The sequence below is a fragment of the Thunnus thynnus genome, chromosome 10 (genome assembly GCF_963924715.1).
Source record: "Thunnus thynnus chromosome 10, fThuThy2.1, whole genome shotgun sequence".
Taxonomy (NCBI): domain Eukaryota; kingdom Metazoa; phylum Chordata; class Actinopteri; order Scombriformes; family Scombridae; genus Thunnus; species Thunnus thynnus.
Window position 1 is genome coordinate 20,424,417 of NC_089526.1, and position 12,254 is coordinate 20,436,670.

Sequence of the window (12,254 nt, forward strand, 5' to 3'; positions counted from 1 at the left end):
AGGTGTTCAATAATTTTATTCTTTACGTTGTTTGCAACAAAGGTTATTACAGGATTCCTTAAAGAAAAACAGAATATCTCAAATTAATGAACTAAGTAAAACACATGGAAGCCTAGTGTCGCATGTTGTTATTCTTCAACATTTACCCTTTTCGGGGGCAAACGAGCAGTTCTCTGAGCAACGAATGGGATGGCTCTGTGTCCTTTTTGCCCACAACTATGGTCAGAGAAGCCTCATGCAAGCAGGACTGAACACCTGACCGTAGCAGAGGACTAGTGCTAGAGCCACGCAGCTAGTAGGCAGGAACCCTATCGCCACCAAATACTTAGCGCCCAGTTGTTATATACCACAAATTAGCATCTGTGTCCCACTCAAACCCAACAAAAGTTTCACACTGACATTTCACGCCAAATTGAATTTGCAATCAAGGGGACTTCGTTTAAAACAAAAGATCTGAATTAGACAAATATTTACTTGTCGATACCGTGTTGATCTCATCAACGATCTATTGTAGTAAAACCTCCCTCTAAACTTAAAGGAGTATATGATGCCAAAATTATGTTTCAATGAAACATAGAAAACAAACATTAATCCTTGGCCATTGAAATCATAGATGACAACCTTTGGCAGAAGAAAACACAAGTTTTTTTTCACACATTTATAAACTAAAAGCTTATAAACACATTTCACTGGAGCAGCACTTTCACAAGTTGGAGAGTGACAATTCATTCTAGGCTTCCTGTGACCAAAACTCCAACAGAAAAGAGGATCAAGTCTAACTCAGAATCAATGACTTGGGTGTGCGGCCTTTCTGAGATGAGCGGGCACTGTGACTCTTAGCTCCAGCTGTAGAGCAGACAGGAGATGCAACAAAGCACCGTCTTCTTGGTTTTTTGATCAGATCTGATCCTCCATGGAGGACGCTGCGACTGTGTGGCCACACTGACCTGAAAATAGGTCACCCGGCCGCCTCTCCTTCTACGTGTTTGTGTGTCTCTCCAACATAAACCTGAGGAGGGATAAGTGCCAAACTCCTCCTTCTTCTTCTTCGTGAGAAACTGGGGAGTGACGTGGAAGGTGCTCTCCTCAAAAGGTGTCCCCCTGCCACCAGAGGGTGCAGGGAGAGGCTGAGGTGTTGTCGGTGCTTTGAAGGGGCGAGATGGGTGTCTTCTTCACCCTAATGAATTCCTCTCCCCGAAAGTGGTCTCCACCTGTCATCTCTTAGGACAGGGGAGGGCAATGCATAGTGCAGAGATGTGACATGACATTCACTCAATGTTTCTGTCAGATAGGGGGGGGAATTAAGATTCAAACTGGAGCTGGGAGAGTGCTTTGCTTCCTACATCCATTCTACAGAATGGCTCACAGCTTGTTTAGCTTGGTCGACACTGTACTTGTCCTTCTGAGCTGTCCTCGTCATCTGACCCGTCCGGTCCGACGCCACGCAAGCCTGTGATGCGATAGCCCATGTTGAGCAGCATTACTTCCAGTGGATCAGCGTTCATACGTCGCTGGTTGGCCTGAGCAGCACCCTCCATGTCCTCTACCACACGTCCGTTCTCGTTCTCCGTCTGTCAGAAAACAGAGAATGGCAGCAGAGTGATACAGATTCAGCGGTGGTGGTATGTTTTGTTTATATTTATGTCATCACAACCATCACATTACTTAATGGTGCACTCCGGTGTTCCTCATCGACTTGTAAAATGAAGAAATATCACATGACCACAACTTATTTTGCAAGTATATATCAGGTGGTCATCAGTCACAGGTAAATATGTCAGAAAAACTGAAAAGACCATTCAAATGACATAACTAAACCAATGCTGTCTACGCTAATTAACTGATTAATGATGAGCAGTTAGGTAGGAAGCCATCTGCAACCAGAAGCATCGTGCCTCCTCAAATAATTTTGACAGCTTTAAAAGTTGTTAAATTCTATTTTGACATTAAGAGTTTTTAATTAGCCTTGATGATATAGTATATAAACAAACGTTGCTTTTGGGTATGTTTTTATTTGTATTTAGTTGTGTAAAAATGTTGCAAATTGCAGTCGTGTGAACCGCAGTGTGAGGTATAAATAATCTCAGCTCACACCATAAAACAGTATGACTTGAATTAATTTGTAAATTTCTTAAAGCTTCAGAATTTCACCATTTAAAGTGACTTTAGCATCAGTGGTTTTAACTATAACCTACAAGTAATTAACATTAGCGTTAGCTTGTTGTCGTTTGCTATTATTAGCAGCGAAATTATTGGTTTTGTCAAAACAAATGTACAGCACTGTAATGCGTCCTAAAACATTTTTTTTACAAAGAGTCAGAAGCTAAATAATAAAAGTAAAAACAAGAGCTTCATGTTTGTGAGCTTTCTTCACTTAATGTTATATAATCAACAGTGCCAGCTAGCTAACCAGCTAACATTAGCCCTGGTTTAGAGCCTTTTCACTAACATTATCTTGTTCAATATTGTTATTAAATGCAATATAGCATCAATAATGAGTGTCGTTCAATTACAGTTACTGATACGGGGGCAGTTTGATCATAAACATAGAACCTAAAGCAGATAATTACTGGTAACAACTTGATTTGGTGTGAACATTAACATATGCATTGTGAAACTGCACCTACTGTGTAAATCATCCACATAATGATAAAGAACAGCTGATAGTTCTCACAAAAAATAAATGTGTAGAGGTAAGAAAGACGAAAATGCAGGTGGATCCTCCTCGACTCACAGAAAAAATGAATGACAATACTGAAAATGACGCCATCGCTCCCTAAAACAGAGCTTGGTGGGTTAATATCAAATTAAATTTATCATAGCTATTATACACTGTAGTTACTGTAAACAAACATTATCCTGTTCCCTTAAGAAAACAGAATCAGTGAAATTTTAAAAATCCTAAAGTTTTATATACCAAACTACACAGACAAACATCAGTTGTTTACCTCCGGTCTGGGGTTCCATAATCGGACCACAGGGTCAATGCCGCTCGTAGCCAGGAAGCAGTAGCTGGGGTGGGGCTGCAGGCAGTTGACTATAGACTCATCTCCCTGCAGGATCCTCACCAGATTGGTCGTCTCCTTTTCCCAGATAAAGAAAGAGCCGTCGTCTGAGCCGCTGACGATGTACTGGCCTTTGCTGTGGAGACAAGAAAACCATTCAGACCTGCCTGACATGGTATGAACCTGGAACATGTTGTATTTACTCAGAATTACTTAGTTGTGTAACCGTTTTACATTGTACTTCTTTCACAGAACGCTTGATCAGTTCAACGTTCTGTGTAAATGGGGCTTTCCCAGTTCTGGTGTGAGCAGTAACTGATGAAGGTTAACAAGTTTGTAATTCATGAGTTCTGTTACATTGTCTGTACTGTATCACATTTCAGTGGTTTGAGTTAGTCACACCTTTCTTAACTGGATATTTCCCCTAAATTCAGCCACATTATTACTTCTGTAGTATCGACTGGCTCCTGCTGACACTCAGATTGCCTTTTTAAATGCAACAAGTAGAGCAGTGGGAGGCCAGATGAGGATGGAATAAAATGAGTAATATCTTTTTCTACATATATTTTCCTTTGTTGACAGTACAAAGGACCTAATGCTGCTGTTTAGAGGTTGGACCAGTTTGATTTGTGTCTCACATGATTTTCTGTGGCCTGTGTGAGCCGATACACATTTTAAATGACTGAGTAATCATTCAATTCCACATCACAAAGCATTTCTTATTCAACAAATGAATCATGTTGGAAAAACTGAAATATTCAAATGTCATGAATAAATAATATCAGACTTGGCAGTTTAATAGAAGTGTTCTATTATCTGTCGGCTACTAAAAATAACAGTGTTTGAATAACAAAACAAACTGTTGCTGTTTGAATACCAACATCCCATTGAATTGAGGAAAGTCCTATATTTTTTTGTTAATAATGACCTTTTAAATTGGTACTACACATCTGCCACTGACTACATTTACGAATGAAAGCTCCTTTTCACTGCAGTTTTTTGCTCCACTATCTCCAGTGTAGATCAGTTGCTCTCTGTGTCGTGGCTGCCCCCTAGTGAAGCATCAGCAGACCGGGCGTCAGATCTACTGACCTCCCAAAGAAGTTGGCCTCTTTGATATCGGTGGTGGTGTTGCAGTGACCGCAGTATCTGTGCTTGTAGTCAAAGCTACGTTCTCGCAGCACCAGCTCATCTTCAGGGATGGACTCCTTCCGACTGAACGAATGGAACCGAATGGAGCTGTTGGCCTTCTTATCTTCTGCTAGGGAGGAAAGAAATCATAATTATAGTCAGGAAGTCACTCATAGGTATTTACAAATAAACAGAGAGTCTGTTACTCTTGAAAAGCCAAACTAAATAAACAAATCACTTATGAACACCTCACTTATGTTCTAAACCTGAAAAAAACATTTTACTGAGTATGAAAAGCTCCATTTTACTCTCCTAACTGTGTATACAAACTGTGTAAGTATCCCAGAGTTACAAAAAAGGATGGTGGCGATGTGGTGTTCAAGTTTATTTCAAGATCCAACTGTGTACATACTTGTTTTAAAAAAATATATAAAACTGTTTCACTCTTTCCCACCTGATTCTGTCTTGGAGAAGAGAGCAGCCTTGATATCTTTATCCAAGGCATCACAGGCGCTACTGTGCGCCTGCTCTGGAAACTTTCCTTTGAAATCATCCAGACACTCCAGAGCTTCAGACACATATTTGAGCTCAAACAGACACCGTGCCAGCCTGAAATGAGCTTTCAGATGTCCGGGGTTTAGAGTCAGAGCCTTCAGACAGTCCCTGAGGGCATCATAATGGTCTCCATCCCTGTGAATCACAGATACAAGCATAAACACTTGATAACTGCTTTCATAGCCTTCAGGAGAAGAAAATGAATCATCTCTGCACTGTCACAACTTTATGATACAATGAGGCTTACCACTTGCGTTTCATGTAAGCTGCAGCCCGGTTCCCGTACAGCATGGCGTTACAGCTGGCCTGATGAATGCCTAAACTGTACAGTTGGATGGCCTGTGTCCACTGCTGCCGTGCAAATGCATCGTTAGCTTGTTGCTTTATCTTCTCCAAGTTAGGAGGGAGCTCAGTGGAACTGCAACAAAGAGAGCAGATATTTTAGTGTGTGCAACTTTATAAACCTTTACAAAGTCAATCTGTGTGTAAGAGGAATCGCAGACTGTTGGTGAAAAGACAGTTACCTTGATCGCATCTTGCTTTCAGCAAACCGAATGTGGCTGGTTGGTAAGTGAATTCCATTGGAGACGCCATTGGTTGTCTTTCCATTCTGCAAATCCCCTGGAATGCCAAAGTTTCAAAAATTGTCATTACATCTATAGATGACATACTTTATGTACCTCACTGAGGCCATTTAAGAGCTTTCCTTAGTATACATGCCACAGACCTACCTGTTGATGACTGGCACTTTTTTGGAAGCAAGAAGGTATATGGCCTCTGTTTAAATGTCAAGTCGAACAGGTACACCTAACAGGACCATGAAGATGAACACACAGAGCAAACATTTCAACACTGAACCTGAAATCTTAAGAACTCCTCTCATTGTTCCATGTTTGTTCAGAGAAGCGTTACCTGTTCTCCACCCATGTTGACGAGTAGCTCAGTGCCATCTGGACTGAAGGTGACATAGGTGGCCACCAGGACCCTCAGGCGGTTATTGTAGTCTGGGAGTTTCACTGGCAGGTGCCCTGCAGCATACAAACAGAGGGACAAATTTTATTGCCAACTGCACTTTTCCTGATGTCTTTACTACATAATTTGAATACAAATGTGCCAATTAAATTAATCTGATAGAAAAAAATTCATCCATTATGCACCTGCAACATAATACTGGCCAGCTCCATCTGGGATGGGCTTCTGCATTTCACAGAAAGTGTGCACAGCGGCTGATGTGCTCTGAATCATAGATTTCCTGTACAAGGAAGGAAAAACATGTTTAAACCCCAAGTTGTGAAAGTGTACGTCAATCCCTGGAATGGAGAATGTGTTACATTTGATTGGTTGTTGAATATTTGTGAGCATCGAATTAAATTTTCATATGGAAACAGGTAGCCATAACCAACCTGTAGTTGTGAATCATCCGAATATCATAGAGGCGTACAAAAGGACCATTGGCCCCAACTGCCAGGTAGTTGTTGTCCCGTGGATTGACAGCGAGACACTTGGCCTCGACCAGCTGACCACAGAACTCTGTCAGGTCGATCAGCACCTCAGAGCGTTTACTGTTCTCCCTTAAGTCATATTGTCTGTACACGCAAGAAGAAAGTGAGCATATTAACTGAAAATATAAAAATCAGACAGACTGTGAAACATAAAGTTACAAAAATGATTCCTGGGTTCTAACCTAATGATGCCGTCCTCTGCAGCGCTCCAGAAGGTGTTGGGCCACATGGGCGCTGTGGCGATGCGTTTGACTCTGTTGGTATGATCAGAAAACATATGGATGGTTTCCTTCGCTGTCAGGTCATGCACATGGACCTTTGTGTCAGCCGCACCTGTTATCAAAATTCTGTCCCCGGAGTGCGGGAGGAACTGTGCAGAGAAACAAACACACCAGAGTGATTGATGGGTCGTCTTGTGATTAACTGCTGTTTTCAAAGATATATTAATCAAATTATTGCCAATACCCACAAGATACGACACTGCTAAGATGTTTACACCGGTTCTTATAGAACGAACTTCAACATTTTCCTGCCATTATTTGACCTCTTTATCAAGTATTCTGTCATGAAACAGTGCTATGATCACATGGTGATTTTGTCTGTTAACTGATAAAAACGTGTACAAAGATGCTTTTTCACCAAATGACAAGCCACTCAATAAATGGTCAACAGCGCCACCTAATGTACAGGAAGTGAACTTGTAACATAAAAAGCACTTTGTAATATCTAAAGAACGGTTGAGACACAGCAAAGAGTCACATGAACAGAGCATGTTTTGCATACCGTCGCCCTGAATTTGAATAGCTGTTTGTGTTGCAAAATGCATTGAAATAATAATAATGAGTCCAATTTAGATTAGCGAGCAACAGCCGATCAACACAATTAGGACAACTATTGTTATGTGGGTTGAACCTTATTCACATCTCTGCCTTTTTCACGTCATAATTGGATTATTGTTTGTATGTCAACAGGGACTTGATTGATTGACTGACTTTATTTCTCCCAAAGTACAGCAAAATACATACACTATGTATGGCACAATGCACCATTAAAAAGATACAAAATATACAACATACAGTGATGCAGATTGGGCAGGTAGCAGCAGGTAGGTTATATAAACACCAGACAGCAGATCTTATAAAATAACAAATGTTCCCTGAAAGAGACATTCTGTGTTCAATGCCTGTATGAAGTGTCAGCAGTTATATTTTTAGCCTTGTATTGTACAGCAAAGTCAAATATAATGCAAAATTGCTTTTGTGACTTGCCAATCACCTTTCCTGCAATGTTAACAATTTTGGAGACCTTGTTTTCGCTCTTTACACTCAAGTTACCCTACCAAGCTGTTATGTTAAAACACTGTAAACGATTTCAGCCACCTGCCGTTCACTACCTCCCTCTTCCAGCCCTACTTACCTTTACAGAGAATATGTTTGCTGCATGACCTGTGTGCATAGTAGTAAGCTTCTTGTGTCTGAATGGATCCCAGACGATGGCATGTTGATCATCTGAGCCCGAGGCCAGTAGACTGAAATTTAAAAAAAAAAAAAAAAAATCACCAGGACAAAAACAGGACATACAAAGAGTAAAAGACCTTTTCCTGCATTAAAGTATGTATAATATCCACAAAAGTAAGACATAGAAAGACACTATAATTGTACATAAGGTAAAAATTTTAGGTTTTGAAGACTTACTCTCCGCATTCATTCCACTCCAAACAGTTCACACAGCCAGTGTGGCCCTGTTGAAACATACAGTATAAACTGTCAGAAGAAGATATAATGTGCAGAAGTATCGTCTCAGTCTCTCTCTGCATGCACACAGGCATACACACACTTTGTCAGTCACTGACCTGTAGCTCAGCCTCCAGTCCAAGTCTCTTGATGAAGGGGTCAGTCACATGGTAGGACCTTTGGAAGCCTGATGCTCTCTTGTCCTACAGGCATGAATCAAAGCCTCCATCATCTCATCCCCAAACACCCCTTCAGAGGTGGTTTTCAAGTCGTTGATAACTTAAGCGATTTGTATTTTGTGTTTCACGCACCTGTACTAACTCTGAATAAGAGCCCAGCAACTATGCCAGATCATTGCAATGAAATTAAGCCTGTAATTTCTATGTATGAGAGGCACCTTGTCTCCTCACCAGTGTATTCAGCTCATCGGATGTTGTGGTTTCTGTTTACTCACTCTGATCTGCCTGTGCAGGATATCTCGGGTGATGTTGACAGTAGTCATGGCCTCACCACAAAACATGAATTAGGATCTGGGCAAGAGGATCCAGCGGTCAGGGTTCAGATGACATTTACTCTGTATTTCTTGAAAATCAGCTGTAAAGTTACAGACATGAAGAAAAGAGTTAATAATACAGGATGGACAGTTCACTCAAGACAGTGGTTTTACGTCGGTTTAATGTCAGTTAAAAAGCAAGGTGGTCAGCTGGCATTTGAGAGATTCACTCGTTATAATTTGTTTAAAATCAGCTGAGACAGAAGCATGTTAGCTGGTGTGCAGACTTAACTCAGTCCAGAGCCAAGACAGTGAAGCTCCCGTCAACGAACACAAACAAGACGAGTTTATTAGCTAACTAGCGGTAGCTAATGTTAGCTAATGCAGCTCTGACAGTATTTAAATCGAGTTTTCTGCTAAACAATAACAATTATTTAAACATTAAGGAGCTGTTAGTCTGCTGGAATCGTTCGCCAGCAATGCATCAGGCCTTTAAGAGAGCTGTCGTTAATCAAGTAGCTGGCGTTAGCGTATTTGCGTTACCTTGCTAGCTAAACAAAACGTCCACTTCATGTAAACGTCAACATTTGCAACCGTTTAATTACAGTTTACGACTACAAATGAAATCTCACCGCTTTCCTTGAGCTAGAAAGGCTCCTGTCAAGAGATGTCCATTTAACAAACGTGATAAATCGCACTCTATGTGAGTTTGTTGACAGGATTCTCGCTAATACCTTCTCCGACTTGAACGCAACCCTCCTCCCACTGTGCGCAGTGAACGCATCACGCAACTCTCTTCCGCTAAAACAGAAACACACTTCCGGTCCGATTTTATTCAGAATAAAATAATTATATCTGAAAATGTGCAGCTAAAAATGTAACAAAAAATCTAATAGTCAAAGTCCTCCTCCACTCAAAAATTTATTTTTCTTCTTGTTAATTCAGTTGAATGTTAGAGCTTCACCGTGCAGAATGATGTATATGCAGAGTTTGCAGTGGTGGAGACAAGTATTGTATTTAAGTACATTTTTGAGGTACTTGTACTTTACTTGAGTATTTCCATTTGCAACTTTATACTTCTAGTCCACTACATTTCAGAGGGAAATATTCTACTTTCTATTCTATATTTACATCTCTTCACTGGCTCCCTGTTGCGTGTAGGATCCAGTTTAAAATTCTCATTCTCACTTACAGAGCATTGCACGGTCAGGCTCCTACATATGTGGCTCTACTACACCCTTACTAATCAGCTCAGTCCCTCAGGTCAAATATGCTAAATTTGCTGTCTGTCCCACGCACAAGCCTTAAGACCCATGGTGATCGAGCTTTGCTCTGCCAGCACCTTTACAGTCTGCTGATTCAGTGGATTCTTTTAAAAAGCAGCTAAAGACACATCTGTTTAGGCAGGTATTTGTGTAACCGGTATGCACCAGGTCAGCATTTTATGTTTTTTATTGTGTATTGTGTTTTTTCATTGCATGTTGTGTGTTTTAGTTTAGCACTTTTTAATCATGTGTCTTGGGGTGGGGTCACTTAATCTACTATGATCTCTTTCTTTTTTGTATGTTGTATTATGCCTTGTAAAGCACTTTGTGACTAATATCTATGATAAGTGCTACACAATTAAAATTTACTTATACTTAATACAATGGATAATATAACAAGTTTTTAAAATACAACACATTGTTAAAGATGAAACCAGTGGTTTCCAACCTTTTTGGCTTTTGACGTCTTACAAAAAGCAGTGTGTGGTTGGGGTCACATTTCAGATGTCTATGAGTTGTTAACAGCTCCACCAAATAGTGATTTTTCCCTCTAAACTTATCACATGGTTTAATTTCAATAAATGTTCAAATGATCCAACATTTCACCAAAAATCAAAGAGAAAAAGAGAAAAAGTCCAAAAACTGAAAACAGATTTGTGTATCAGAACTTTGTTATTTCTTCTTTCCTCTCCCATTAATCATTTCACGACCCCTCAGATTTATCTGGTGACCCTTTGGAGGGGCCTGACCCCTAGGTTTGGAACCACTGGACTAAACTAGCTAACTGTACATAAAGTAGTTCAAATTAGCTCCACCTCCAGCAGCTACAACAGTAACATGCTGCTCTAACACTGATGCTTCAGTATTGATAATCAAATGATGTCATATATAATAATATATTAGTTACAAGGACAAAATGAATATTTTTACTTCAGTACTTTAATTACATTTTGCTGATGATACTTATGTTCTTTTACTTAAGTAGGATTTTTCATGCAGGACTTTTACTTGTAATGGAGTATTTTACATTGCTGTATTGATACTTTTACTTAAGTAAAGAATCTGAATACTTATTCCACCACTGAGAGTTTGACACTAGAAGACTGTTTTTACATTCATCTGCTGAAAGTGGAAAGTTTATTTGAGCTCATTGAAAATCAGATTTTAAGTGGTGGGCCTACAAGCATGTTTGGTGACATCACAAATAGTTTGTGTACACACATACAAACATACATATTGTACAAATATGGTGTGTTCATTTAAGAAAATGCTCAACTGAAAAGGAAGGTCTTGTGTTTGCTTTTAAAAGTGATGGAGCGAGTTTAAGATCTGCAGGCAAACTGTTCCATTCATTTTTTAGGTGCATATATGCTGAATGCTATTTCACCAGACATTGAAAATACTCCAGGCACATGTAGGAGATTCCCACCTTGTGACCTGAGAGATCTGCTGGGATGGTATACTGATAGCATGTAGCAAGCAGCCAGGCCAACAGGAGATGTATATCAAAGGTCTGACCACATTTAAGTGGCAGCTTAAGGATGTGAAGATGAATTGAGCCAGTTGAGCTAGAGTAAAACACAAGAGAGTAGTATCTGAGTTTACTTGCACTGATGGGGAATTGCATTGAATTGGCAGGAATGATCATAAGAACATGCAGAAGTCATCTAATGAGGCAGTCATGTGGCATTTATTAACAACCATCGAGGTAAAGAGCATTAAACACACATCTTTAACATTCTACTGCAATCTAGAGGTGGACGAAATTAAAAAAAAATCTCTCTGCTTGGAAGCAAAAGCAGGAGAAGTTTTACTTACCACAGAGGTTGTTGGAGGCAAAACTGGAGGATGAAGCGCAAACAGTATTGTTTTTTTTTTACCATTCAGAAGTGGCTTGACCTCCTCCAGTGTGATATGAATAGATTCTTCTTCTAAATATTATTTCTTTCTTATGTATTACCTTTTTCATTTAGTTTACCTCAAAAACAATCCAGAGGCTCAATGTTCTTTCTCCCCCGTGGGACAAACTGTGTTGTGTCAGAGAAGTGCTGCATTTTATGCAAAAGGTTAAACATCGCAGGTCACATGCTGAACAAAAGGAAAATAAATCTCTAACATGACCACCATTTCTTTATTACAGCTGCTGTCTCAGCTCTTTAAACCCAAACACATCTCCAGTTTTTTCAGCATAACTGAGGCAGACATCTTGGACAACTTTGAGTTTCCATCTATTGTAATTCCTATTAAACTGTGCTCATGCTTAAGCTATTGTCACACTAGTTATGATGATTCACAAGAGCTTTTTTACCATAGAAAAATGCCAGGCACCTTTTCCAAACATGTTAAATTATTCATTCATTGTAATAATACCAAGGAAAGACAGAATGGAAACAGATGTTGCAAGTAATTGTATTTCAACCGCTGCAAAGAATTGCAGTAGCCTTTTTGTCAGGTTAGGTGTAACACATGTCATCGTTGATGTCCCAACTTCCTACAACAAACTGATGTCAGCATTTGTGGTATTTTCACTTCTTTGCCATCCAAAGCTGTGCTGTTTGGTGTGAGCCAAC

General features: G+C 39.9%; 1 protein-coding gene across 5 annotated transcripts in view; it reads right to left on the bottom strand.

Annotated features, from left to right (window-relative positions):
- The window catches only part of wdtc1 (WD and tetratricopeptide repeats 1), a 14,073-nt gene continuing 1,819 nt past the window's right edge, over positions 1-12,254 (bottom strand). Inside the window, exons 1-16 of one of the 5 annotated variants that reach the window (XM_067602012.1) lie at positions 9,052-9,203; positions 8,381-8,520; positions 8,046-8,129; positions 7,888-7,934; positions 7,610-7,721; positions 6,376-6,563; positions 6,095-6,277; positions 5,849-5,943; positions 5,604-5,719; positions 5,423-5,498; positions 5,216-5,312; positions 4,939-5,109; positions 4,591-4,826; positions 4,098-4,263; positions 2,949-3,141; positions 1-1,571 (exon numbers count right to left, since the gene is read on the bottom strand). In XM_067602012.1, the coding sequence (XP_067458113.1) occupies positions 1,374-1,571; positions 2,949-3,141; positions 4,098-4,263; positions 4,591-4,826; positions 4,939-5,109; positions 5,216-5,312; positions 5,423-5,498; positions 5,604-5,719; positions 5,849-5,943; positions 6,095-6,277; positions 6,376-6,563; positions 7,610-7,721; positions 7,888-7,934; positions 8,046-8,129; positions 8,381-8,446 (2,028 nt within the window). In that variant the 5' untranslated portion in view covers positions 8,447-8,520; positions 9,052-9,203 and the 3' untranslated portion in view covers positions 1-1,373. Of the gene's footprint in view, positions 1,572-2,948; positions 3,142-4,097; positions 4,267-4,590; positions 4,827-4,938; positions 5,110-5,215; positions 5,313-5,422; positions 5,499-5,603; positions 5,720-5,848; positions 5,944-6,094; positions 6,278-6,375; positions 6,564-7,609; positions 7,722-7,887; positions 7,935-8,045; positions 8,130-8,380; positions 8,521-8,962; positions 8,986-9,051; positions 9,204-12,254 lie in introns of those variants that run through there. The other 4 variants (XM_067602007.1, XM_067602011.1, XM_067602009.1 and 1 more) reach the window with 4 other exon arrangements.